Below are 25,873 nucleotides of genomic sequence, written 5' to 3'. Positions count from 1 at the left end.
TGCTCCCCTCCCCTCCTGAACCCCAAAGAATGAACAGAAACCCAGTCAGAGCTGCAGCCACGGGGTTTATTCAAGGTGGAGCAGGGCTTGGGGTGGCGAGGCTCCAGCAGGTGTGAATGAAGAGAGGCCAGGATCAGGGTGGGGCAGACAGCAGGTATCCCTCTTTTCCTAGAGCCCAGGGTTCCAGCGTCACTCCTTGTGCTAAAGGGAGAGGAGTGCCTGAGTGAGCGGCTTCCGGGGCAGAGAGCAGGGAGGGTGCCCCACACCACCCCTCACCTTGGGGCCCAGGGCGTCCCGGGTGCGTGCCCGCAGCTTGTTGGCCTGGGTTTCCGCCATGTCTGCCCGCTCCTCTGCATCGTCCAGCTCATGCTGGGCCTTTCGATACTTGGCGAGGTTGGTGTTGGCCTGCTGCTCCTGTGGGCACAGGCAGGCCTGCTCACTCTCTGATCACTGAGACGGTCAGCTGCCCCAAAAGGGGCCGGCTTCTCCTGGTCCTCCAGTCTGCTTCACCACCGCTGCCCACGGCCCTCCCCATCCCTCCCCAGTTCCCACGGCAGGAAGGAAGGGCATGGACCCACTCATTCCAGAGGTGCCTGGGTGCCAGACCTGCCTGGAAGGGGAAAGCAGAGAGGTCCCCTCAGAGACAGAGCTAGGTCTTGTGTCTTGCTGGACCTGTTAGAAACTTGTCTTTCTTCCCACTGGGCAGTGGGGTCACTGTCCCAGCCAACACACAAAGCCACCGTGGGGGAAATCACAGCCCAGAGATGGAACAGGCCTGACCATTGCTGGCATCCCCACTGACTGGGCCAGCTGTAGAAGTGGGGTGACCACCGGAATCCTGACTGGTACTAGGCCCCAAAGACCCAGACTCCCGTGCACTCACCGCCTCTTCAAACTGACGTTTGTAGCTCTTGACCTTGCTCTGCAGCTTGTCCACCAGGTCCTGCATGCGAGCCAGATTCTTCCTGTCCTCCTCAGCCTGGGCAGGCAAAGGGGATTCAGGTCTTGCCCAAAGCAGCCCAGCCCTAGGGCCGCCCCTCGAGGTGGTCCTGGTTACCCACCTGGTACGCGAGCTCCTTGACCCGGCGTTCGTGCTTCCGCACCCCTTTGAGGGCCTCTGCGTGCTTCTTCTGCTCCGCATCCAGCTCGGCCTCCAGCTCCCGCACCTACAAGCAGCCAGCCGGTGGGCCTGGTGCCCCTGGCCTGCCCTCCCCGGGGCTGACCCACCCGCCAGGGCAGCAGGCTGGGAGGCGGGCCGCACACACCTTGGCCTCCAGCTTCTGCACCTGCTTCTTCCCGCCCCGGAGGGCGGCTTGTTCTGCCTCCTCCAGCCGGGCCTGCAGCTCCCGCACCGTCTGCTCCAGCGTCTTCTTCATCCGTTCCAGGTGTGTGCTTGTGTCCTGCTCCTTCTTCAGCTCCTCTGCCATCATGGCTGCCTGTAGGGGAGGTGGCGGTCTGGTCAGGAGGTGACGGTCCCTTTGGACTTTTCTCTGGCATCCCCAGCCCCAGCCCAGCCTCACATCAGTGATGGCCTTTTTGGCCTTCTCCTCGGCTTCCCGCCTTTCCTGGGCGGCCTCCTCCACCTCCCCACTCAGCTGGGCCAAATCCACCTCCAGCTTCTTCTTCTGGTTCAGGAGACCTGTGTTCTGCAGGGAAGCAGAGCTTTAGAGTTGGGTCTTGCAGGCCCCCGGCCCGCACGCTCTGGTGACCCCCTCTGTGCCCACCTGCGAATGCAGGAGGTTGAGACGCTCCGTGGCTTCCAGCAGCTCTTGCTCCGCCAGCCGCCGGCTGCGCTCGCCCTGCTCCAGGGCTGCCCGCAGCTCTTCCAGCTCCGCAGCCAGCAGGGCGGCCCGCCGCTCCAGGGCCTGTGCCTGCTCGCGGAGCTCTGCCGCCAGCCGCTGCTCCTCGTCCCGCCCCGCCTGCTCCTCCTTGAGCTGGGCCTGCAGCAGCCGCGTGGCGGCCTGCGCCTCCGTGGCCTGGCGGGTGGCGTGGCCCAGCTGCAGCTCCAGGTCGTTGAGGTCGCCCTCCATCTTCTTCTTGAGCCGCAGTGCCTCGTTGCGAGCCCGAGTCTCCGCATCCAGGGAGGCCTGCAGGGACTCCACTGCCCGCTGGTGGTTGCGCCTATGGTTGGAAGGGACGGAAGGAGGAGTGGTGACCTTTGAGGAGCAGGGGCCCGCGCACCGCACCTGCTGACAGGCGCAAAAAGAACGCTGGAGACGTAAACCGGACTAAGTGACCGGTCTCTCCCTGGTTTCAAGCCCCTCATGACTGCCTGTTGCCCATCAGAGCAACTTCACAGGCAAGAGTGAGGCTCTGGAGCAGACAGACATGGACTGAATCTTGGCTCTGCCTCTATTGTGTAACCTTGGGCAAGTCCTCTGGCCTCTCTGTTCACCTCTAAACTGTGGACAATAATCCACTCCTTCCCCCAAAGAAAGTCCTGGGGAGGGGGGACTAGGTGTCATGCCAATCTGCGTGCACGCTGGGGCTCAGCCAACACCTCTTGCCCTCTGCTCTCAGACGGTTGGGACGGGAGAGGCTGTCAGCCTGGAGAGGAGGGCCAGCCCCCCGCACCTCAGGTTAGTACACTCCTCATCTTTCTCTGCCAGCTTCCGGTCCACCTCAGCCTTGACCTGGGAAAGCTCCAGCTGGATCCGCAGGGTTTTGGTCTCCTCCAGCTCCAGGGCCCCCTGGGGTATAGAACAAGCCATTGAGCCAGGAGGTCCACGAACGTGTGTTGAGAGGGGAGGCCAGAGGAGCCAGCACATCAGCGTCGCCCCACCCCTGACCTCAGCCTCCTCCAGTGCTGCCTGGAGCTCGCTCTTCTCCCCTTCCAGCGCCTTCTTGGCTTTCTCCAGCTCCTGGACGCTCTTCCCACTGAGGCCGACCTGGTCTGTGAGGTCACTGATCTCTTCTGCAGAAAGGACAGGGCACTGAGGGGCCACCCCACCACTCATGCTGCAGCCACATCACTTCACCCCCTCGTAATTCCAGGGTGCCCTCGCTAGGGCACCCTGCCTGTGTGACTCGGAGGGGACTCCCAGTGACCCCCAGGGCGGCTCTGACCCCGTGGCTGGCCGTACCCTGCAGGTTCTTGTTCTCCCGCCTGAGCGTCTCCAGGGCCTCCAGGGCCTCCTCATGGCTGTGCCGCAGCCGGAAGAGCTCGGTGCCCAGGCTGCGGGCCTCCCTCTGGGCCGCCTCCAGCTCCCGCTGCATCTCCTCCTCCTGCCGCCGCCGCTCCTCCAGCGCCCGCTCCAAGTGCCGCTGCTTCTTGTCCAGCGCCGCGGCTGCAGAGGTTGCCCGCTCCAGCTCCAGGGTCACGTCCTCCGACTCGGTCTGCAGCCGCAGCTTGGCCTTCTCCAGCGACGAGCACTTGGCGTGAGCGGCCTCAACCCCCTCCTCTGCCTCCTGCAGTCGCAGCGCCAGCTTCTTTCTGGACCCCAGGAACAGATGGGATATGGGAGCGTAGCTGAGCCCCGCATCCTCCCCCACCCTACCCTGCCCCGAGGTGGTGCTGCCAAGCCGGCAGGGCACTCACTTGGCCTCCTCCAGTTCCTCGGTCCTCTGGATGGCATCCGCCTCGTACTTGCTCCTCCACTGGGCCACCTCGGCATTGGCCTTGGACAGCAGCCTCTGCAGCTCGGCCTGGGCCTCAGCCTCCTCCTCATGCTGCTCCCGTAGGAGGTCACAGTCGTGCCGCAGAGCCTGCACTGCGTGAGCCAGCGCGCTCTTGGCCTGCAGAGAGCCCGGTGACCTCAGCGTGGGGCCAGCCGGTGACCCTGTGCCCCCACCCCCGCCATTCTGTGGCTGCCCATGGCTGGCCCACCTTGCTCTCTTCCTCCAGCTGCCGCCGCAGTTCCTCCAGGCTCTGGGTGGCCAAGGCCTTCCCGCGGCTCAGCTGGCTAATCAGAGACTCCTTCTCCTCCAGCAGGCGGCTCAGCTCCCCTGCAGGCCAAAGGGGAGCCAGCAGGTTAGGTGAAGGCGGGTGGGCAGCACGGAGGCCCCGCCGTGGCCCGCTGAGCCCCGTGCCTCACCACTCTCAGTTTGCAGCCGCCCACGCTGGGTGCTCGCGTCTGCCAGCTGCCGCTGTAGCTCCTCCACCTTGATCTTGGCCTCGCTCAGCTGATCCTCATATGCCCGGCACAGCTTCTCTGCACTGGCCTGGGAGCCGGGGTCAGGGATCAGAACAAGTCAGAGACCCACAAGGCAGGATCTAGGGCTGCCAATCAGAGAGACTGGAGCCAGGAACTGGAAGGCTAGATGTGTGCCCAGGAATCAAAGGGAGAACAGAACCCCAAGTTCAGGGTCAGAGATTCAAGTGCTGGACTATGGCTTAAAACATGGGTGTCAGAAGTGAGCAGGCTGAACCAGTGGGTCAAGGTGAGTTTAGGATACCAGAGTCTGAAGGCAGCTGGGGACAGCAGTCACAGGTCTGCTGTTAAGATTAGGTGGTACAAAGGTCAGGGGTCAGGGTTGGGTGCTGGGATTCAGGACAAGAACAGTCAGGACAGGTCTGTGTTATTTGCTCAGTCGTGTCCGATTCTTTGCGACCCCATGGACTGTAGACCACCAGGCTCCTCTGTCCATGGAATTCTTCAGGCAAGAATACTGGACTGGGTTGCCATTCCCTTCTCCAGGGGATCTTCCTGACCCAGGGATCAAACCCAGGTCTCCTGTATTACAGGCAGATTATTTACCAGCTGAGCCACCAGGGAAGCCCAAACAGGATAGGGATGAGGTCAGAATTCAGAGGTCAAAGACTGAGAAGTTGGAATTGGATGCTGGGTCAAAATCCTTTGGCATCAGGGCACAGAGTTTAGGAGGTAGGGTTTGAGGTCAGAACTGGTGGGGGGTTTTGGGCTGGGTGCCGGGTGAATGGGCCGGGGATCAGGATCAGGTGCAGGGTTAGCAGTAGTGTGGTGTCAGATAGGCAGGGGGTGCTCGGGGCTCAGAGCATGGGGTCAGCTACTGCAGTCAGGAGGGGTTCGGTGAGGGTGGGCTGCTAGCGGAGGGTCAGAGGTCGGGGTCAGGAAGGAGGCTGACACCTTGCCGCGGGCCAGGGTCTCCACGTTGGCGCTCAGATCGTCCACCTCCATACGGAGCTCGCTCTTCTCCTTTTCCAGCTTCTGCCGCACCCGCTGCAGGCTGTCCACCTGCTCGCCCAGCTCAGCCGCACTGTCCGCCTGCTTGCGCCGCAGGGCCGCCACGGTGGCCTCGTGCCGCAGAGCCGCCTCCTCCAGTTCTCGCCGCAGCCGGCCCAGCTCGGCTTCGCGCTTCCGGCAGCCCTCGCGCTGCCCGGCTGACGCACCACCCGCCTCCTCCAGCCGCTCGCTCAGCTCCTCCAGTTCCCGGGCAGCCTCTGCCCGCTGCTTCTCCACGCGGGCCCGGGCCGCCCGCTCAGCCTCCAGCTCCTCTTCCAGCTCCTCGGCCCGAGCCTGGGGACGGGCAGGCGGCAGGGTCACCTTCATGGGCCCCTGACCCGGGTCCTCGCCCGCCCCTGTCCCTCACGCACCTGCAGCTCCTTGATCTTCTTCTGCAGCTGGGCTCCGAGGAGCTGCTCATCCTCCACCCGCAGGTTCAGCTGACTCAGCTCCGAATCCTTCCTGGAGGAGAGGATGGGCATGAGCCGGCCCAGGTCCTAACTGCCACCAACCTGCTGAGGGCCCCAGCACACACGCTGTCCTGAGGCACTGTGCCTGGAGTAGCCCTCAAGACCTCCCCAGAGTTCCCTCTCAAGCCCTGGCCCTAGAGCCTGGCCCTAGGTGGGCCCCCTTCACCCTACAGTTCAACCTCTGCTGTGATGCAACTGACTAGAGTCCTGGGGGGGACGAGAAGCGGGCTGCAGGCTCAGGTCCCTGCGGCCAGGAGGCTGGGGCTAGGCCCTCCCCACACTTACTTCTTGAGCTTCTCCTCCAGCTGTTGCTTGTCCTGGGCAGCGTCTGCCACCGACTCCTGTGTCAGCTTCAGGTCCCCCTCGAGCTTGCGTTTGGCCCGCTCCGTGTCCATGCGCAGCTTCTTCTCTTGCTCCAGGGAGCACTCAAGCTGTGGGGCAGGACAGAGTGGGTGGGCTTCCCCCTGTCCTGGCCGGCCCGGCCCCTCCGTGCAGCCCCCTGCTGTGGCCCCAACTCACGTCTTCCACCTGCTGCTCCAGCCGAACCTTGGCTTTGGCCAGCGCACTCACACGGTCCTCCTCAGCCTGCAGGTCGCCCAGGGCCTGCTGGTGGGCCTCCTGCAAGGCCTTCTTCTCCTTGGTCAGCCGGACCACAGACTCGTCCAGTGCTGCCATCTCCTCTGTCAGATTCTTCACCTGTGTCGGGGCCAAGGTCACTGTGGGGCTGCCTCCCCCAACTCTGGCCTGAGCAGCTGCCCCTTCCAGCCAGGGAACCTCAGGTGAGTCAGTTCATCCCGAGCCTCAATTTCTTCATCCTTCAGGGATGGTTGTAGCTTCCTCCTCGAGGGATTACTGAGCCTTTCCCCAGTGTCTGGCTGGCACTGAGAGATCAATAGATGCTAGCTATTTGGGTATTCAGGGGTGTTTTAAGCAGCTGTTCCTTACTCCTGGCTTCCTCAGGGAGCACCTGTGAGAACCTGAATAAGCAGCTCACCCTCCCCCAGAGCCTCACTTTCCCCTCCTGTATGATGGAGTCAGTCCCCCCAGAGTGTGAACCAACGGGCTCTCAGGAGGGTTCAATGAGGGAAGGCCCCTGGGGCACATGGAGCTGGTGGATGACGATCCGAGCATCTGCTGAGCACCTACTACGTGCAAGGCTCGGTGGTGAGTGCTCGCACAGCCTAGTTACACACTGAATCCTTACCCACCCTAATTAGGGAAGTGCTTCTATTAGCCCCATTTGACAGAGGAGGAAACTGAGGCTCACAGAGAGGATGAGACCTGCCCAGGGCCACATAGGTGTGGGACTTGCAGGTGCCTGGCCCCACAGCTCTGCCCCACCCCACCCCGCACCCACACCTTATTCTCCGTGGCTTGCTTCTCCTTCTCGGCCTTGGCCAGCGTCAGCTCCAGGTCATCAATGTCCTTCTTGAGCTCCGTGCACTCGTCCTCCAGCTTGCGGCGGCGGGCAGCCAGGTCTGCGTTCACTTCCTCCTCGTCCTCCAGCCGCTCGCTCAGCTCCTTCACCTTCGCCTCCAGCTGCACCTTGGACTTGATGAGCAAGTGGCAGCGCTCCTCAGCATCCGCCAGGTTTTCCTGCTCCTGGAGGGGGACACGGGAATGGCGCAGTCAGGACAGCCGAGGGACCCCAGGCCAGGTCCTAGACAGAAAGCTCATTTGTCCATGCCAAGGCCTGACACAGGTTCAGTTGGGTTCTGGGACCAAGGAATGCCATGCCAATGATCTGTTCTGGGCCCTGAAGGCAATCAGGTGTGGTGGGATGAGGGCACAAGTGGAGGGATGGACCGGGGGACAAGAGGGGAACCGTAGGCTGCGGGGCGATCCAGAGAAAGGCCCAAACAAGGCTCAAGGAGAGAAGCCAACGGCCAGGTCCGCCCTCACTGAAGTTGGGGTGGGGAGGGCCCTGCAGGGCCACAGAGGGCTCAGATTCTCGGCCACCACGCTGTTTCCTCACCACCTGACCGGATAACCATCTCCTGCTCTAGCAGGTGGGTTTCTGAGCACAGGCCCATCTGTCTTCCCACCGGTGTTATCTCCAGAGCTTCTGTGGCGCCTGACACTCAAGGTGTTTGCCAAAGGAAGGAAGGGCTCTGTGGACTTGGGGGAGGATCTGGACCCTTGATCTCTGCCCTCTGGTTGTTACTGTTACCTGCTGCCTGGGTTCCCATGGCCCTTAACCAGAGAAGAGAGCCTGGCACTGTCTCAGGGAGGGAGTGGAGGAGAGAGCTGGGGAGATGGGGCTCCATGGAGGCTTTAGCAGGAAGCCATGGGGCCCAAGGTGTGGGAGCACTGGGGCGCATGCACTGACTGGGTGGGGAGGTTGGGTACGAGGAGGCCGCATGCAGGTATGAGCCCGTGAGCCTCCAGAATAGCAAAAAGGACCCAGGTAAAGCCTGAGCACCCAGCACATGCCAGGTTGGCCTTGGCTGGGCAGGGGGGTGAGGGGGAGTGGGGCGTGGTGGGTCTGCCTGTGCTATTTCCTCGGAGCAGCCTGAGGTTCCCTGAGGATGCCCAGGGGTCGGGGCACCAGGTCGCAGAAAGAAAGCCCACCCCTCCCCTCCTCACCGCCTGCAGCTGCAGGGCCAGATCGTTCTTCTCCTGGGTGACGCTGACGTGCGTCTCCTCCAGCTCCTGGCGCTTGGCCTCGGCGGTGGCCAGGGCCCCCCGCAGCCCCCGCAGCTCTGCCCGCAGGGCCGCCAGCTCCTCCTCAGCCTGCGCCGAGCGGAGCAGCGGCTTCATCTTGAAAAAGAGCTTCATCCATGACCAGTTCTTGACAGCATTGAAGGCACGAATGTTCCACTGGATGGTGAACAGGGCATCCCTGGGGAGGGGTGACCACCGGTGGTCAGCAGGTTCACAGCTGCCCCTTCATAGCGATAGCCCCGATGCTGCTGAGCACCTCCCCTGGGCCGGACATTGCACTAAGCACTTCAGTGTGTGGTCGATTGCGTTAACCTTCCCAACAGCCTCTCAAATAGGTCCTAATCCTCTGCTTTACAGACGAGGTTGAGGGAGAGGCCCAGGGCATGCAGGTCTGCCTCCAGGGCTGGAGCTCACAAACCCTGAATGGCCTGGTGGTCCCTGCAAGGGTCCTGAAGACAGGACACCAGGGGTGGTTAAGCCACTGACTGTCATATAAGGTCAGACAGCCTGGGCTCCCATCCCAGCCTCCCACCTCCCCCATGAGTCAGCTGATGGCTCTCTCTCTGCTCAGACACCCCCTCTGGTGAGCAGAGATGGTCATCTGCCTCTTAGGACTGTCCAGTACTTTGCATGTGTGCTCAGTCTATTCTGACTCTTTGTGACCCCATGGACTGTGGCCCACCAGGCTCCTCTGTCCATGGGATTCTCCAGGCAAGAATACTGGAGTGGGTTGCCATTTCCTTCTCCAGGGGATCTTCCCAACCCAGAGACCAAACCCGTGTCTCCTGCATCTCCTGCATTGGCAGGCGGATTCTTTACCAGAGACATCTGAGAAGTCCATCCTGTACCTTAACCAAGATAAATTCGAACAAGATATCTCGCCCAGGGCTTGGCACACAAGACTCTTAGAAAACACTAGATGCCCTTATTCCCACTCTGGACCACACTCTGGGATGGCCTGGAATAGAGATGGACTCTCTTTCCCCACCTTCTGAGGGGAGGAAGTGGCAGGTAGCTGGGGGCTGATGGGCACACAGCAGAGGCTTGCCCCTTCGGAGACACTCAACCAGCCATATGCAAAATCTGACCCACAGGACAATACGACCAGGTTCAGAGAGCCTAGAGGTTCTGTGAGCTGGGGGACAGTGGCTGTACCCTGACCCTGTGTCCCACCCCTCTGCCTGCACCCACCTGCCTCCAAGCAGGCGCTGGTACTCCAGGCGCATCAGGCGGCCCCGGCTCCGCGCCTGCAGCAGCGTCAGGACCTTGGCCAGACGCTGGTCGCGAAGCTCCTCCAAGACGCCTAGGAGCCCAGCCTTGAAGAACACCTGGGGTAGGTGTGGTAGGTATAACCCTCAATCGTCTGCATGACCCCCTGCAGAGTGCGTGCCCACACCGGGTCAGGATCCTAACTCCCTTGTGCCCCGACCTTGGTGTGGCCAAACTGGTACTGGGTGTGGTCGATGTCCAGCGAGCCCAGCAGCTTCTCTGTAGCCTTCCTGCTGTCCATGAAGGTGTCGTCCGGGATGGCACTGGGGTTCAGGATGCGGTACCTGAGGGGGTGGGGAAGGGTTGGTGAGGAGGGTGCTGGACGGGGAGCAGAGGACTGGAGAGGCTGGCCTTTGGGAGGCTTGTTCAGGCTCCACTGAACAAGCTGGCAGGTGACACTTGACAGCCTCGTGATACTGGGGGAGTGGGCATACTCTGCTTTAAAAGCTCAGGTAATATTTAAACAGCTTCAGTAGTTCTTTAAGAGGCAGCAGTATTTACAGAAGGCCTATGGCACTGTCATAATTTTTAACTTATAATTTTTAATAATTTATCAGTTTTTTGAGAAGACAATAAAAAAGTAAAGAAGGTGATGTGTTACAGCATATCACAAACTGAAGAAGCATTGGGAGAGAATTGTGATCGACAAGATCACGATCTTGTCGATCACAAGATCAACAAGGGTTCCGGCATGCCCACTTCTAAAAGGACACGCTTGCACGTGTGTACAGGGCCGTGTGGGTCAGGTTGCGCTGACCACACTGTGAAGGCAAAACCCTGGAAACACAAAAGGCCCCTCACTAAGGGACTGATTACAAAGCACGGGTCACTAGATTACAGAGCACTTCACTCCATAACAAAATGGATGATGCTACTTGTCATCACACTTATCCAAAGTTCTAGAAGGCACAATACCGAGAGTGGACTGTAATGGTGACTATAGACACTGAGGGATTATGACGCCACCGTAACAGACGCCCCACTCTGGTGGGGTTCATTGACCCCGGGGGAGGCAGGACTGTCGGAATTTCCTGTACCTTCCCCTCGATTCTGCTGCAAACCTTAAACTACTCTAAAAAAATAGTCTTAATTTTTTTTTTAAAAAAGGGTGATGATGCAGACTTATGTCTATTAACAAGGAACAATCCCCAAGACATGGTTACAGGGAAAAAACAGAGAACATGTGTGTGTTCTCATGTGTGCGTGTTCATGTGTGTGTGTGCTCATGCATGTGTGTGCTCATGCGTGTGTGTGCACCCATGTGTAAAGTATTTCTACAGACACACATGTATAATGGTCAGCATGGATGGCCACAATTACTTCTGAAGAGGGAGGGGCCCATGGACAATTGCAGCCAGACAAAAGTCAAACCTATAAAGGGGAGGCAGAGGCCCCAGCACTGACGAAGCGCTCGTTGCCAGGCGCTACATAGAGCCTAGTCCACGTGAGCCCTCGTTCAACTCCCAAATCCACACCTGGCTCTGCCTGCCCAACTTCCCTCCTGGGCTTCCTGCTGGAGACATTTCAAATCTGACATGTTCCAAGGAGAGTTCAATCCACTGTCCACCTACCTCCCCCTGCCAAAAGTTTAAAAATCTATCTTGGTTTCTTAGTAAATCTACCACCAACTCCCCAGTTGATAGGCCAAACACCTGGAAGTCACCCCTATCTTTTTCATTCTCTTTCCACTTCCAGTTCATTAGCAAACCCTGCTGGCTGAAGCTGCAGTATTTACCCAGAGCCTGTTCACTTCTCCCAAACCCAGTCCCTCGGGTCTCACCGACTAGCATTTCCCACTGGGATGCCCCCCCAGCCCCCTCCCCAGCCCTCCTGCATCCTCCTGGGTGCCCTTCCCACCCCACCCAGCCTTCTGCCTCCACCTGGGAGGAAGGGAAGAGGGAAGGTGGCTGGCGGGGGAGCTGGGGAGGAGCCAGGGCTGGGGCCGGGGAGACACCCACCGCTGCCGGAAGTCAGTGTAGAGCAGCCTGTTGGGGAACCCCTGTCGGCAGATCCGGATCCCCTCCAGCACCCCATTGCAGCGCAACTGGTGCAGCACCAGGAAGGCGTCCATGACCCCTGGGCACAGTGGAGGTTAAAGGAAAAGACTAGCGGTCAGGGGACACACCTTCATGAATTCGAGGCCGCACAGGCCCTGTGGAGAGGGGTGACCCAGCTCTGGCAACCCCATCCCCTCCCTCCCATGTCCCCCCATGGGGAACCAGCCCCCCTGGGGTGACTACCTGGGGTCTTGTTCTCATTTGGGACGATGCAACGGACAAAGTGGGGCTGCGTGGCCCGCAGATTGGTCATCAGCTTGTTGAGGTTCTCCTGGGGGAGGGAGAGGGGAGAAAGCACAAGAGGGCAGAGAAGCAGGATTGGAAGCCGCAGTGGACCAGCCCGCCAAGGATGGACCAGCCCACCAAGGATGGACCAGCCCGCTAAGGACTGGGCACCTCAGCACTGGGTCTCTGCAGCACCACCCTTTGACTCTCCTTGTGACCCTTGGCCCTCTTCCATTTGACTGGGTGGGTCCCCCAACCAATCCTCAGCCCTCCCACAGGCCCCGTGGCTCCCACCCCATCCCCTCTAAACCCTGCCCAGGCAGCGTGGGGACGGGAAGCAGCACAGACTTGCTGTGATGTTCACGTGGAGAGGAGTTAAACATCACTGCAAGTCTTAACGGCCGCCCGCCCGGGTGCAGGGGACAGAGCAGGGAGCTAGGACCCAGTGGGGGCGGCAGGGAGGGGGCCTGCACAGGGCCTAGACGGGGCCTCACCTTGTGCAGCTGGGACACCGTCTGGAATGACGCTGCCTTCTTACGCTTCTCTTTCACCCCGGACTTGGGGGGCTCAGCTAGGACAGACAAGGGGCCAGTCACTCACTGCAGAGAACTCCCTCCGTGAGTCCCCTGCAGACTTGCACCACTTGGTACTCACTAGAGCAGGAGCCAGCGTAGTTCTCGTAGAGAGTAGCCAAGAGCTTGTTTTGCGACTTCTGGAAGATGGGGACCACCGTCTCATTCAGTGGATCCTTGTTTTTCTCCAGCCAGCCCACGATGCTGTAAGGCACCTGCCAGAGACCAGACAGGTGCTGACCCGAGGGGCGGGGGAACCCCAGGAAGGGAGGAGGGAGATCAAGAGCTGGGCTTTCAACAGGCACTTACCACGCCTGCATAGTGGACCACCTCAAAGTGGGCCTGGTACTTGCGCTTCTTGTCAGGCCGTGGCTGCTGGAAATTGGGCGACTTCCCCGCGTGGTTATCATAGAGCTTGGCCCGGAAGCTGGCATCCGAGGCCTTAGGGAACATGCACTCCTCCTCCAGGATGGACAGAATGCCCAGCGGCTGGGGACAGGGCGCAAGGGTGAAGGGTCTCCATCAAGCCAGTCCATCCAGGCTGGGCTGGACTCCCACTTCCTGGAGCCCCACTCTCTGGGAGCTTTCCCAGACCCCCCAACCTCAGCCACCATCTGCCCAGAGGGAGGCAGAATGGATCTGCATCCAGGAGCCCTGTCTTCTAAGAAAGAAAGTTTGTGGCTTGGCTTTCAACCTGCTTCTGACCAATTTGCAGCCAGCCCTGAGTTGTTCTCTTTGCTTATAAGTGTGCAAATTCAAACCAGCACCCCTGCACCCACACACCTCCAACATCTGTGGTCTCACACTCTCCCACATGGTGCTGTCAAAAAACGCAGTTGATGTCAAACTCTGGCTTCCTCACTTAGTGGTTAAGGGGCCCTTAGACCTCTCTAAGCCTCAGTTTTCTAACCTGCAAAATGGGGACATGAATACTTTCATTCCTGCCATAACAGCAAAGAATTGTCGACCACCTGAATGTGCATAGGTAGGAGATTACAGAAACGCATGGGCATCATCTGCTGTGTGAACCACTGTGCCTTCTTCAACAAAGCACCATGCCCAGAATACACTTTCAGAGAAAAGGTAGGATGAGAAGTGAGTCTGTGTCCGTTAGAGAAAAGAGAGGCCGAGGATAAAGGATGGAGAGGATGCATATTGTGGTAGGACTGGGGGAAATATTCTTTCCCCTTTATTTCTGATTTTTCCATTTTTCTTTGACTTTTCTTTCCTTCTAGTCTTTGTACCATAGGGAAATACATGTAATGTTTTATAAACAAATAAACAAACACACCCTACCGTGCCCTGTAGTTCTGGACAGTTTTGAGGGTCCAATGAAACTGTCTGCAGTAGGGCTTACTGTCAGCAGTGCAGCAGGGACGCAGGCTCACACACACGCCCTGCTCACCAACACACGCTCGCACTCAATCTCCAACACACCTAGTCACACACCCGCACGCATTTCCATTCATATACACATCACACACATACGCTCAGTCATGCTCGTATACACACGCTCACTTAAATGCACACGCACATGCCTGCCTGCACACGCTCATTCACACACAAGCACACAGGCACTCCCTTGCCGGAGTGACCTGGCCCTGGGCCCCACCTTCTCGATGAGGTCGATGCAGGGCTGCAGGTCCAGGCCGAAGTCGATGAAGACCCAGTCAATGCCCTCCCGCTTGTACTCCTCCTGCTCCAGCACGAACATGTGCTGGTTGAAGAACTGCTGCAGCTTCTCGTTGGTGAAGTTGATACACAGCTGTTCAAAGCTGTTAAACTGTAGAGGGCAGCGCCCGGCTCAGCCGGCCTGCTTGTAGATGGGGACATGGAGGCCCACAGAGGACAGGGATGTGCGGGACTCCACCCTGCCTCCAGGCAGACCCCCAGGGCTCCTGCCCCCACCCCTATGGTCCTCCACCCCAGAGAGAACAGAGCCTGGGGCCATGGGCCTGCCCGCACCTCAAAGATCTCAAAACCCGCAATGTCCAGGACGCCAATGAAGAATTGACGGGGCAGCTTGGTGTCCAGCGTCTGGTTGATCCGAGACACCAGCCATCGGAACAGCCGGTCGTAGGTGGCCTTGGCCAGAGCCCCCACGGCAAACACCACCTGGAGTCATGGGGAGGCTGGGCTGGGACCTGGCAAGAAGCGGACCCTGCCCCAGCTGTCCCAGGGTGGGCCCCGTCCTGCCGGCAGCTCACCTGCTCCACGCTCTGACCCTTGGTCACATATTCATTCCCCACACGCACTCGGGGGTGTAGAAGGCCTTTGAGGAGGTCCCCGCTGCTGACCCCCATCAGGTAGGCAGCCTTGTCAGCACCTGGCAGGACACACAGGTGAGATGAGGAGGTGGCCAAGACTAGGGGTTTTGGGGGCTCTACTGGTCTCTACTTAGGGTTAGGAGAGGGAGGTTGGGAGAGGTCAAGTTCAGGGTCAGCAAACTGTACAGCTCAGAAGGGTGAGGGGCTGGAGTTGAGTAGTCACAATTTACAAATAGGGCCAGACTGAGGTCAAAGGTTGCTGACAAGGCTCAGGGATCACGGTCACGGACTGGAGGTTGGGATCAGGGTCAAGAGAATGACCAGGTCAGGTCAGGGTCAGGGCGCCTCACTCTCAGTGCCGTCGGCCTCAGCCTGCTCCTCCCGCTGCTTCTGCTTGAATTTCATGTTGCCAAAGTGCAGGAGGGCCCCCACGATCTTATAGCAGGCGCACTTCTCCTCCACGCTGAAGCCCAGGATGTCCATGGCGTGCTGTGGGGGAGGGGAAGACTCAGAGAACCCTGGGCTCCTCAGGGTCCAGCGGAGCCACGGGACCTGCTCCCCTCGCACCAGACGTACGTCAGTGGCCATGAGCTCCTCCCCGTCATTCATGTTGTCCACGGTGATGACGCCCTGGCTGCAGAAGTGGTAGTCGTAGGGGTTCATAGACAGAAGCAGCATGTCTGGGGGACACAGAGCCGAGAAGGGGGTGTCGGCTGGGTTCACCAGCTCTCCTCCTTCCCCTGGTCCCAGCGTGGTGGGTCCTGGGGGCTCTTGCGGCAAGAGACTCTAGGGCCCTCTCTAGATTTTGTACCTGGAGTTTCTCTCCTCCACTCCAATGCCCAGGGCTTCTCTTTCTTTATGAGTCTGGGGAAAGAGCCACAGTCCCTACCTCTCACTCACCTTTTGACTCTTGCTCACAGCCACCCCTCTGGCCCAGACCCCGTGCTGGGTGCTCGGGTACAGGGAGGATCAGATTCTGCCCTCGAGGGGCTTGCAAGAGAGGTGAGCCAGGCCCAGATGGAGCCCTTGCTCCCTGCTTGGTGCTGAGGGGAACCTCTCTAGTCTCAGGACAGGAGAGACAACCTGGCCAGGGCAGAGATGCTGAGGGGCCTGTTCCCCAGCGCGAGGGGGAGGGCTCGGCAGGAACCAGAAATCCCAAGAAGCGGGTGGGTGGCTAGAAGGAGTGCTGCGTCTCTAGGGAAGAAGGGATGTCACAGACCCCAGAACAGCAGGGGAACAGGCAGCCCAGGGCCTGGTCTGAGGGGGCCCGGGACAGGGCTGGGCAGCCCCACTGCCACCCAGACCGGCGGGCTCTGACTCCCACCCCGTTGGGCTGCTGGCCCTCACCCTGCAGCTCTGGCTTCTTCCCCGAAAGGATCTGGTAGTAGACGTGGTAGCCTCGCTCACCAGGCAGCTGGAAGATCACCCGTGACTTCTCCAGGAGATCTGGGGGAAAGGGAGGAGCTGGCCTACTGTCCCGAGTGGGTCACCCCACCAGGGCTGAGGAGCAGGGGGCAAGAGTGTCTGCACACACCCCCGGCATGTGCTGCAGGAGGTCTCTCCATTGGCACATGTGCCACAGTGTGGGAATGTGTGTGTCTGTACACCAGTGTGCGTGTATTAATGTGGGTGTCTGTGTAGGGGTCTTTTTTTTTGGCCACTTGACTAAATCCCACTGTGGGATTTTAGCTCCCTGACCAGGGACTGAACCCGGGCCCTCAGCACCGAGTGCCAAATCTTCACTGTCCTAACTGACCATCGGGGAAATCCCCTGTGTGTGGATCTTTGTTTGTCTGTTCTTTCATCTAGGCTGTCATTCCTCCACCCACAGACTGCTCCTTTCCCCCAGAGGTGTGCTGGTGTGCCAGTGTGTGCAGAGAGCAGAGCCTTGGTGTGTTTGCACACGGGCCCATCAGGGTGTAAATTACTATGTTTCCTCCCATCACCACCTGCCTATGCTTGTCCGTCAGGATCTGGCCCTGCATCCCAAGATGGGGAGCAGTCAATGTGGGGGGGTCCCTCTGTGCGTGTGACCTGGGCACCCAGTGTCTGTGTAGCCAGACTGGGTCAGGGATAGGCGATGACTGCAGAGACAGACTGAGGGAGACCTTCCTGGAAGGACAGGGTCTCAAGGTGCCCAGAGATGAGGTTGGGCAGGAGGGGCACAGGTCTGCTGGATGGAGGGTCAGAGAAAAGGCTGGGGTTGTGGTAGGGGGAGGGGCCCAATCACAAGGAGCCTGACCAAATAAGGGTGGGGGTCTCCATCTTAAGGTGATGGGATCTGGAGAAGGTTTTTAGGCAGGAATTCGATGTGATCAGATTAGCAGCCAAAAAAAGATCACTCTGGCTAAAAGAAGATCAGGCAGAGGAATGGAGGCTGGGAGATCACGTGGAGGCAGTGGGTAAGTTCCAGGTGAGAGGTGAGGTGGCATGAGCTGGGCAGTGGCCTGAGGATGAAGAGCAGCGTCTGGGGCAGGTGGGAGCCCCAAAGACTTGATGAAACTTGTTCAATCTAAGTGGGAAGGTGCAGGCGTGGCCCCTCCCATCCTCCTCCTTCCCCACCCTCTCCTGAACTCACAGCTGTCAATATCCGCGGATGCCAGCTTCCCAGAGGGACCAAAGTGAATGCGGATGAACTTGCCCTGTGGGCAGAGGAGCAGCCTCAGTCGGGGGCCCAGGCAGTGCTGCTCCATCCACCCAGGGCTCCCCAGACCTTGTGTCTCCCCGCCTCCCCACCCTCCTGCCCCAACCCCACCCAGTCTCCCACCAAAGCCACTCACAAAGCGGGACGAGTTGTCATTGCGCAGGGTCTTGGCATTGCCGAAAGCCTCCATGGCGGGGTTAGCCTCGATGATCTGATCCTCAAGGGTGCCCTGGAGGCAGGATGAGGGGTCTCTCACCCCGTGGTCCTGGGTCTTAGCCCATCCCAGACCACCTCTGCTTGGGAAGGGGAAGAGGAAGGGGAAGGGGAGGGAGGGTCCCCAGGACTTCATAATAATTGTCTGCCCCACTCATACCAGCCCCATACCTACCCCGGTCTTTGTGGCCAGAAATTGCTGGGAGGAGAAGGAAGACAAAGTTAGAAGGTGTGAGGTCTCACCAGGCGGGAGTGTGGCAGTGGGGGAGTAGGGTGGGTTAGCAGGACAGTGAATGTTAGTCACCCAAATGTCACCCCACTCCCTATGCCTGACCCTCCAGGGGCTGTTAGATGGAGAAATGCAAGAAATGGAGCAGGCAGGGCTCTAGTCAGGGAGGGGCTTGAGGCAGGAGCTGTGTGTGGGTGTCCCCTACCCACAGTGCCCCAAAGCTCTGTCTCTGGCCTCCTCCATATCCCTTCATTTCCCACACCCCTGGAATTGACCCTGCTCCAAGCCCCAGAGGTTCCTGACTACAATCTACTCCCCTTTAGAGCCCAGCTCAAAAGCCCCCTACTCTAGGAAGTCTTCCCTGATTCTCTGAGGCTGGAAGAGACTCTTCCTGTCCAAACCTTCTGACCCTTGACCTCCCTCTGTGATGGCCCTTCTTCACACTTCTCCTTTCTATTATGATTGGGTGCATTTTCACTGTACAACTGTATATCGAGTATTATTCAAAATAGCCCCGCCAGGTGCATATTATTAGCCCTAATTTGCAAATGAGGAACCTAAGACTCAGAGCTGGAAAGTGTCTGCTCAAGATGACACAGTAAGTCAGGGGCAGGGCAGACACTGAGTCCAGGCATCCTGCTTCCCATGATGCCCAAAGCCACCTGTCTCTCATCTAGAGGGACTTGCTGAACCAAAGGACTCCTCCCCACTTGCTCTCTCCTAGCCTCATCTTCCCTCCATCTACCCTTCTATCTCTTCCCTGCCCTGGATCCCAGCAGCCTGGGAAGAAAAGGGGGGAAAGGAAGGAATGGATTCTGGAGTGACAGGTGCCATGCCACCTGTCCCATGCTATGAGACTTTGGTGATTCACTCACCTCAAGGGAGCCCAAGACTTAAAAATCCCCCTGAGCTGTTGCTGGGGAGACAGGGGCAGGAGACAGATGGCAGGAGCCCTCCCCTGAGCTCCACCCCACACACTCAGCTCCAGGGCTTTTGAATAGGGCTCCTTCTGATAGATGTAGTCAAATTTGGGGGAGAGGGGAGGCAGGTTGATAAGGTTTTTAAGCTACAACGCCCATGGCCCCTGTGGGCCAGCCTTTCTCTCTACCTCCCTTGCCTGACAGCTCCCCCAAACCTCAAATCCACGATGCAGAGCTCCTTTCTGCCCAGGTGCCCCCTAGACTCACCCATTCTGGCTGCATCCCCATCAGCTCCCACCCTCCATTCCTATTCCTGGACCAAGCCCCAACTTTCTGTAGCATCCTCAGAGACATTTTGGGAGTTGGGAAAATGAGGTGGAGGGGAGGGAGGAAAGAGTACCAAAAAAGTCAACAGCAAAAACAAAACCAAACAAGAAAAACAACCACCACCACAACAAAAAACCAAAACTGGGGAAAAAAAAAAAAAAATCACAAGAAAATCAAATGGGAAAACAGGAAAAGGCAAAAAGTAAAAGGAAAAAAAACTTTAAATGGAAAAAAAGATAAGAAAAAGAAGAAAGAAAAATGCCCCATAATAAAAGCAAGGCTCAACAAGACCAGGAGTGAGGGCTGGGTGGGCGGAGGCCTTAGGCTTCTGGAAAGAAAAGTCAACCCATTTGGGGGTGGGGGTGCAGTGCCCACACATCCCTAAACAGCTGGCCATAGGGCTAGGAAGGAAAACTGCACCTCGAAAACAAATAAAAAACCCCAAAATACTGGTCCCCCATTGTTTCAGAAAATTTCAAAAACCATAAAGAAATCATAGGGTGCAAAACTGCCCTTAATCTTGACTGTTGGGAAGGCCAAGTGCCCTTGGCTCTGGCTAAACCTGCCTTGTTTGATTGACAGCAGGTAACTGGAGCATGAAAACCAAGAAACCGATTATTACTTCTTGGTAAAAACAGCCTGCTTGGTAAACTTTTAAAATATGAAGGTCGTGAAAATATGAAAGGGAAAAATTACATGAAATGTTGAGGACTAGCAATGTGGTCCCGCCCCTCTGCATTTCAGATGGGAACAGTAAGGCAAGTGTGGATCTGCATCACGTGACAGAGAATGGCCACAGCCTCTCTGGTCAAGCCTTGCTCGGGCCAGAGTCTGCCACCAGGGTGGGAGGCTCAGGCAGGGCGAGAGGCTCTGGGGAATCAACTTTTTAAAAAAAGAAGAAAAGGAGAAAAAAAAGAAAAGAAAAACAGTGAGAAGCAGCAGGGAGCAGTGCCCGCGTGGGCAAGTCTTACAGCCTTCTTGCCCGGCCCGTCTCCCAGGGCAGCGACGATGGCAAAGTACTGAATGACCCGCTTGGTGTTAACGGTCTTACCGGCCCCCGATTCTCCCCTTGGACAACACAAACATGAGTCACCAATGTCCATCTGGCTGCTCTAATTCCTCCCACCCCCAGCACCCTACTTCTCCAGCAGGGTGCCTCTGCCCTCCCCACACCCAGCTCCCAACTCAGGATCCCCCCGAGCCCAAAACTCAGAGATGGATCAGCTCCCAGAGGTGTTGAATTGTTTACAAAACAAACCAGCATAAATCATCCCAGTGAGATGAGAAAACACATGATGCCACTGTTTACTGAGTGCTAACTTACTGCCAGGCCCTGGGCCGAGTGCTTCACCTGAACTGGTTCACTGAAGCCTCAGGAACCCTGTAAGGCAGGCGCCATCATCACCCTCTTTTGATAGAGAAGGGGTTGTGACTCAGAGAGGTCATGTAGCTGTTTCTGCCGGGTGCCAGGTGCAAACATTCACCGGCTGACTCCTATAGCTCTGCAGTAGGTAAGCAGGACTGTCCTGTTTTTACTGATGAGATTCAGAGGACCAAGGGCACCAGCAGGAAGTGGACCCATGAGAACTTGAATCCAGGTCTTTCTGGTTTCAAAGGTCTTACTCTTAACTAGCAGGCTGCACACTCACACACATACACACACTCATGCTCAACCAATGTCCATATTGGCTTGGCTGGACCTAAACTTGGTATGTAAGAATTCTACCACTTTCCCAAGGAGGCAAACAAAGGGTTATAAATAAGATTCAGAAATAAGAAGCTGGTAATAAAGAAGAAGGGCTTTCTTGGTGGCTCAGTGGTAAAGAAGACTTCTGCAATGCAAGAGATATGGGTTCAATCCCTGGGTCAGGAAAATCTCCTGCAGGAGGAAATGGCAACCCACTCTAGTATTCTTGCCTGGGAAATCCCATGGACTGAGGAGTGTGATGGGCTACAGTCCATGGGGTCTCAGAGTCAGACATGACTGACCGACTAAAATAAAGAGGAAAGGGAAGGGGATCTCCTCCCCCCTCCTTGAGCCAGAATCAGAACTCCCCAAAGATCAAGGTTAGAGAAGATTCCAGGCCCTAGGAACAGGGGGTATGAGAGTGGGTGATCAGTCTGGCATTCCTTTTCTACTTATCTGCTCAGAACAGGGGCAGAGAAGACGCTATAATTTAGCCTCACCTGGGACACTGGCTCTAGGTGGTAAAACCCCTGCCCTTAGCACTTTGTATTCAATTATTCAATCTCGGGAAATGATTTTAGTTCCACTCCCTCCCTGCCAGATGGCCAGCATTTCCCACCCCATCCCCAGAGCCCCACACTCACGTGATCAGCATGGACTGGTTCTCTCGGTCTGGAAGAAAAGGGAGGAGACAGAGAAGTTAGCCAAAGTGAGGGACCAGCCACAGGTGGAACACCTGGGGTATCCTTGGCGCTGGGACAGCCCCTCCGCCACCCAGAGCCAATAATGGGAAGGACCAGGTGGGAACCTTCAGACTGCAGGCCAGCTCCCACTTGAAGAGACAGAACGACTATGCTTCAGTGTCCAGCGGGATGGAAAAGAGGGCAGTGCGAGTGGAGGGAAGGGGAGCCGGGGGAAGGGTCTCAGGAGAGAAAGAGGACTCAGGGAGAGGAGTCAAGGCAGCCCTTACTGCGCAGCATGTCGTTGTAGGCGTTATCCGCCACCGCGTATATGTGGGGCGGGGCCTCCGAGCGGCGCTTTCCCTTGTAAGCGGCTACCACGGAGGCTGTATAGACAGGGAGCCATTTGTAGGGGTTGATGGTGACACAGAAGAGGCCCGAGTATGTCTGGGGAGAGAGAGTATAGATGGGTTATTGGAGGCCAAGTTCCCGTCCTCAAGCTCTAGCCCTCGCAAAACTATGATCTTTGCAAAAATTCCCCAAAATGAGCTGCCTAAGGTGCGACGCCACACCTCTGTGGCCGACCTGGCCCCGCCCTAGCTCTCACTCCTGCCCTCAGCCTGTGGCCCCACCTCCACAGCCCATTGCCCAGCGACTCTGCGGCTGCCGCTCCTCCCCTACAGTCCCATAGCCAAACCTCCAGCCCCACCTCCAGCTCCGCCCACCAGCCGGTGGCCCCGCCCCCTCAGCCCCATGACATCACCCTACCCTGCCTCTAGCCCTGCTCCCCCACCGCACACAGCCGCGAGCCCTCCCCACGGTCCCGACCCCGCCGAGCTGTGGCTCTCGCTCTAGCCCCGCCCCTGATGGTACGGCCCCGCCCCCACCACGCACAGCCCCATCCCACCCGTGGCCCCTCCTCGGTTCCAGGCTCACATAGATCATCCAGCGAGCATAACGCTGGCGCAGGTTGTGCAGTACGGATGCCTCGTTGAGGTGCGTCATCATGGCCATGTCCTCCAGCAAGTCGAAGCGGGGCGGGTTCATGGGCTGCAGCTCAGCCTCGCGAACCGTCAGCACCTGCCAGGAAGGCCATATCGTGGGGACGTGAACCAAGTGACCTCAGCCTCTCACCCCTGTACGCCCCCAGACCCCCTTTCATCCAGAGCATGCCTTCCAGGAGCTACACCTTCGGGAGGCAGAGGAGCTAATTCCAGGAAAAGGGGGGAGCCAAACCTTCTGGTCTTTGGTCTCCACGTTGACTCTGCCCCCAGTGGCTTCCGACTTGACCTCAGCCTCCACGTAAGCATCCTGTTCATCAGGTACCCAGACCCGCTTCTTCCCTGGGTTTCCGGGAGAGCATTGGGGCTTTGAAAGAGGCTGATGCACATCCAGGGGTTGGGGGCCCAACTGGGTTCCCCTGTCGTGTCCCTAGAGCTGTGTGCCTAGGAGCCCCTCTATCAGGACACAGGAGTACCCAGGAAAGATCCCTCCAGACCCTCTTTCCTGAAAAGGCAGCACTGGGAGGTTTCCCTAGAGATCTCCTCAAAGAATCCCCTGACTGAAGTAAGGGTCCCCCACAGCCCTGGATTACACACTTTGGTTCAAATTCATGCTTCTCTTGTATTTGCCCTGCGACCTGTGGAAAATCCCTCATTCTCTCTGGGCCTGTCCCTCAAAGGCAAAACATTGTGAGCATTGCCTTAGTTCTCCTCTGGAGCAACCCTCAGTATCAGGCACTTAATATTAGTGGGTTCTGTCTCCCCTATTTTACCCAAGACTCAAGCCCTGCATCTTGTAAGTCTGTCTTATGCTCCTTCCTGCCCAGGCAGCTGGTCCCAGAGCTCCAGGGAGCCCATATTTCATGGTAGTTAAAGGCATCATGAAAGTTAAAGACTCAGGTATCCTGTCACCTACTAGCCAAGTACCTTAGGACCAACTACATAACTTGCAGGCTCCAGTGTTAAAATGCAAGTCCTCTTGTTAAGAAATCATTTAAAATTTCAAGATGCTGATAGCAAAGAGTAAAAGGCCCCCAGTGCAGCTGCAGAGGTCACATACCCACGAAGCTGGCCCTGGTCACCACCTCCCCAGGTTGTTGCAATGATGCATGGAAAGTCATCTGCTCTGGGCCTGGCGCACAATAAGTGCTTGATACACATTGCCTATTGTTATTATTGTCCTATGAGCAAACCGGGTCATAAATAGTCGCCTTTATTCCTGTCCCTAATAAACAGAGGGATTGGCTCTAGGGAAAGCACTAAAAATAACTCCAGCACAGGTTTTATGGACACGTGGAGGCAGCCTGCACACATACCAGGCACTCTCGTCTCAGAAGCCTCAGGCTCCGGCCACGGACTGCAGTCTTAGGAGGCAGGCGATACTGTCCCATTTTACAGAGGAGCAAACCAAGGCTTGCTCACAGGCACCCAAGTGAGGTATACTAGGTTCCTGGGATTTTCTTCTTGGGGCTAAAGCTGTCAGGCTAGAGGGCTCCTTCAGACCCAAGGGGAGTGCCACCCCTCCTCACTCCTGTTCTGAGTCCTTAAGAACTTCTCTGTGGCTCTGCCCACCTCTGCCTTCACTTACCATCCCACAGGACGGTGTGCACCTTCATCTGCTCGTGGTAGCCCTGGCGGAGGTAGCGTGCAGACTCCCCAAGTTCACTCACATCCATCATGGTAGTGGCACTGAGAGGCGGAGGATGCAGCAGCAGAGATCTTGGAGGTTCAAGGCGGTCCAAGTCAGCAGGCACTGGAAGATGGCATGGAGAGGGGACTGAGGGCAGGGGCCCCAAACTGGGGTGTGATCAACCAACCCACAAGACCTAATAGTAGGTGATTCTTTGGTAAGCCCCCAACACATGCAAGCACCCTCTCAGACACCAGAGCATCCTCTCCCACAGAAATGGAGAGACTTGTGCCAACCCACAAGCAACCTACCCACCAGCCTGTCTGCCCTCCCTTGGGCTCCCACTCCAGCCCCGATCACCCACCTCGGCACCACGGTGAGGGCTGGGAGCTGGGCTCCCCCTTTTATTGCTGCCGTCAAGGTCAGCGGAGGAGAGCTATGTCAGCAATCTCCACGTGTCACAGCCCCCCCAGCCTGGCCACAGGACACAAAAGGCAAATTCCCTTTTATCTCCACCAGCTCGGCCCCTGGGCTATTTTTACCTCCCATTGTCAAGGGATCACAAAGGCGGAGAGAGACACTCGCTCCACTCAGAGACTGGGAGGTTGAGATTCAGACTGACAGGGGCAGGGACAAGGCAGGGAGAGATTTGGAAAGACTGAGGTGCTGGGGGAGAGAAACCAAGTCTCAGAGAGTCTGATATACCCAGAAAAATGTCCGCATGCCCAGGAAAGAAGAGCAGGAAAACTCAGAGAGCGGGAACCACAGGATGCACTCTTGGACTATTTGGTCCAGCCTTCTCTTTACATCCAGAAAACCAAGGCCCAGGGAAAGGAAAGCACTGGTCAAGTCTCACCAAAAAGCAGTGGCAGAGACCAAATCAAAAAGAGAAGCGGGGATTTCCCTGGGTGGGGAGTGGGGGTCCAGTGGTTAAGACTCCACGCTTCCAATGCAGGGGCCGCGGGTTTGATCCCTGGTTGGGAAACTAAGATCCCACATGTCATGCAGCATGGCCAAAAGATTAAAAAAAGAGAAAGAAAGAAACAAAGAGAAGCAGAGAGAGTGAGACATCCCTCTCCAAGCACCTGGATGCTGTCGTTTCCACTTTCTGCTCCCCTCTATCCCCAGTTCTCCCAAGTCCCCTGGGGAAATCACACAAGAAGAAAAGCAGGTCTCGAACCACAGGTGAAAAGGAATAACCTGGCTGAAGAGGAAGAAAATAGAGGAAATGTAGACCAGTTAGGAGCCTCCTTCATCCTGGCATTGAAGATTCACAGGAAGCCAACTTCCCACCTTAGCCCTCTCTTGCACCCTACTCTCATCAGGAGTTGGGGGTGCCGACACTCCAGCTGCCTTCCTCACTTTGGGGCTCTCCTTGTGCGTCACGCCATTCAAGCCCTGGTGGTGCCACAGAATTTTAGAGTCAGAAAATCAAAGGATCCTGGAACCCTCGACACGACACAAAGAGGTCCAGAGCTAGGATTCTCGCCAGGTGTCTTGGGCTGAGCTCACAACGAGAAATCTTCCGTATCAACAAGCTACCAGCACCAAATATATAGACATATCTATAGTCTATAAAATACATAGAAATAATTTCAAAGATCCTTTTCAACTGTATATTGTTCAAAACAAGCAAAACTAGCTAATGATGATAAAAGTGAAAGAGTGGTCCTTTGAGGGAAAGTAAGGATGGGAGGAGGCACAGGAGAAGCTTCTGAAATGCAGGAAACGCTCTATAAACTGAGCTGGGCTGTGGCTACACAGGTGTGTTCTCTCTGAAACTAATCACGCTGTAAGCTTAAGATGTGTGCACTTTATGGTATGTGTATTACATGAAAACTTAGTTTAAAATGCATTGCCAAGGACTTCCCTGGCAG

General features: G+C 57.3%; 1 protein-coding gene across 3 annotated transcripts; it reads right to left on the bottom strand.

The window, feature by feature from the left end:
- Positions 1 to 45: 45 nt before the first annotated feature.
- MYH7B (myosin heavy chain 7B) lies at positions 46 to 24,060 on the bottom strand. Of its 3 annotated transcripts, XM_055544848.1 has the most exons (41): positions 23,955 to 24,060; positions 22,602 to 22,708; positions 22,302 to 22,445; positions 21,656 to 21,812; positions 21,330 to 21,357; positions 19,970 to 20,066; positions 17,698 to 17,721; positions 17,446 to 17,538; positions 17,244 to 17,307; positions 16,013 to 16,111; positions 15,242 to 15,345; positions 15,016 to 15,154; positions 14,606 to 14,724; positions 14,364 to 14,513; positions 14,011 to 14,181; positions 12,708 to 12,887; positions 12,481 to 12,613; positions 12,321 to 12,397; positions 11,785 to 11,872; positions 11,503 to 11,620; positions 9,705 to 9,828; positions 9,467 to 9,603; positions 8,198 to 8,453; positions 6,971 to 7,213; positions 6,131 to 6,307; positions 5,897 to 6,042; positions 5,513 to 5,603; positions 5,046 to 5,435; positions 4,035 to 4,161; positions 3,827 to 3,945; positions 3,539 to 3,735; positions 3,084 to 3,433; positions 2,790 to 2,914; positions 2,575 to 2,690; positions 1,725 to 2,121; positions 1,521 to 1,646; positions 1,266 to 1,436; positions 1,062 to 1,166; positions 884 to 979; positions 277 to 414; positions 46 to 201 (listed from the first exon to the last, which is right to left on the bottom strand). In XM_055544848.1, exons 1-41 carry the CDS (start codon positions 24,043 to 24,045, stop codon positions 190 to 192), a joined length of 5,826 nt encoding a protein of 1,941 aa, XP_055400823.1. In that variant the 5' UTR covers positions 24,046 to 24,060; the 3' UTR covers positions 46 to 189. The 3 variants fall into 3 exon arrangements, with proteins under 3 accessions (XP_055400823.1, XP_055400821.1, XP_055400822.1); XM_055544846.1 differs by lacking the exons at positions 19,970 to 20,066; positions 22,302 to 22,445; positions 22,602 to 22,708; positions 23,955 to 24,060 and having other exon boundaries at positions 21,656 to 21,740; XM_055544847.1 differs by lacking the exons at positions 21,330 to 21,357; positions 21,656 to 21,812; positions 22,302 to 22,445; positions 22,602 to 22,708; positions 23,955 to 24,060 and having other exon boundaries at positions 307 to 414; positions 17,698 to 21,322.
- Positions 24,061 to 25,873: the final 1,813 nt, after the last annotated feature.

The sequence above is a fragment of the Bubalus kerabau genome, chromosome 13 (genome assembly GCF_029407905.1).
Source record: "Bubalus kerabau isolate K-KA32 ecotype Philippines breed swamp buffalo chromosome 13, PCC_UOA_SB_1v2, whole genome shotgun sequence".
Taxonomy (NCBI): Eukaryota; Metazoa; Chordata; class Mammalia; order Artiodactyla; family Bovidae; genus Bubalus; species Bubalus kerabau.
This window is presented reverse-complemented; position numbering and strand designations above follow the sequence as displayed.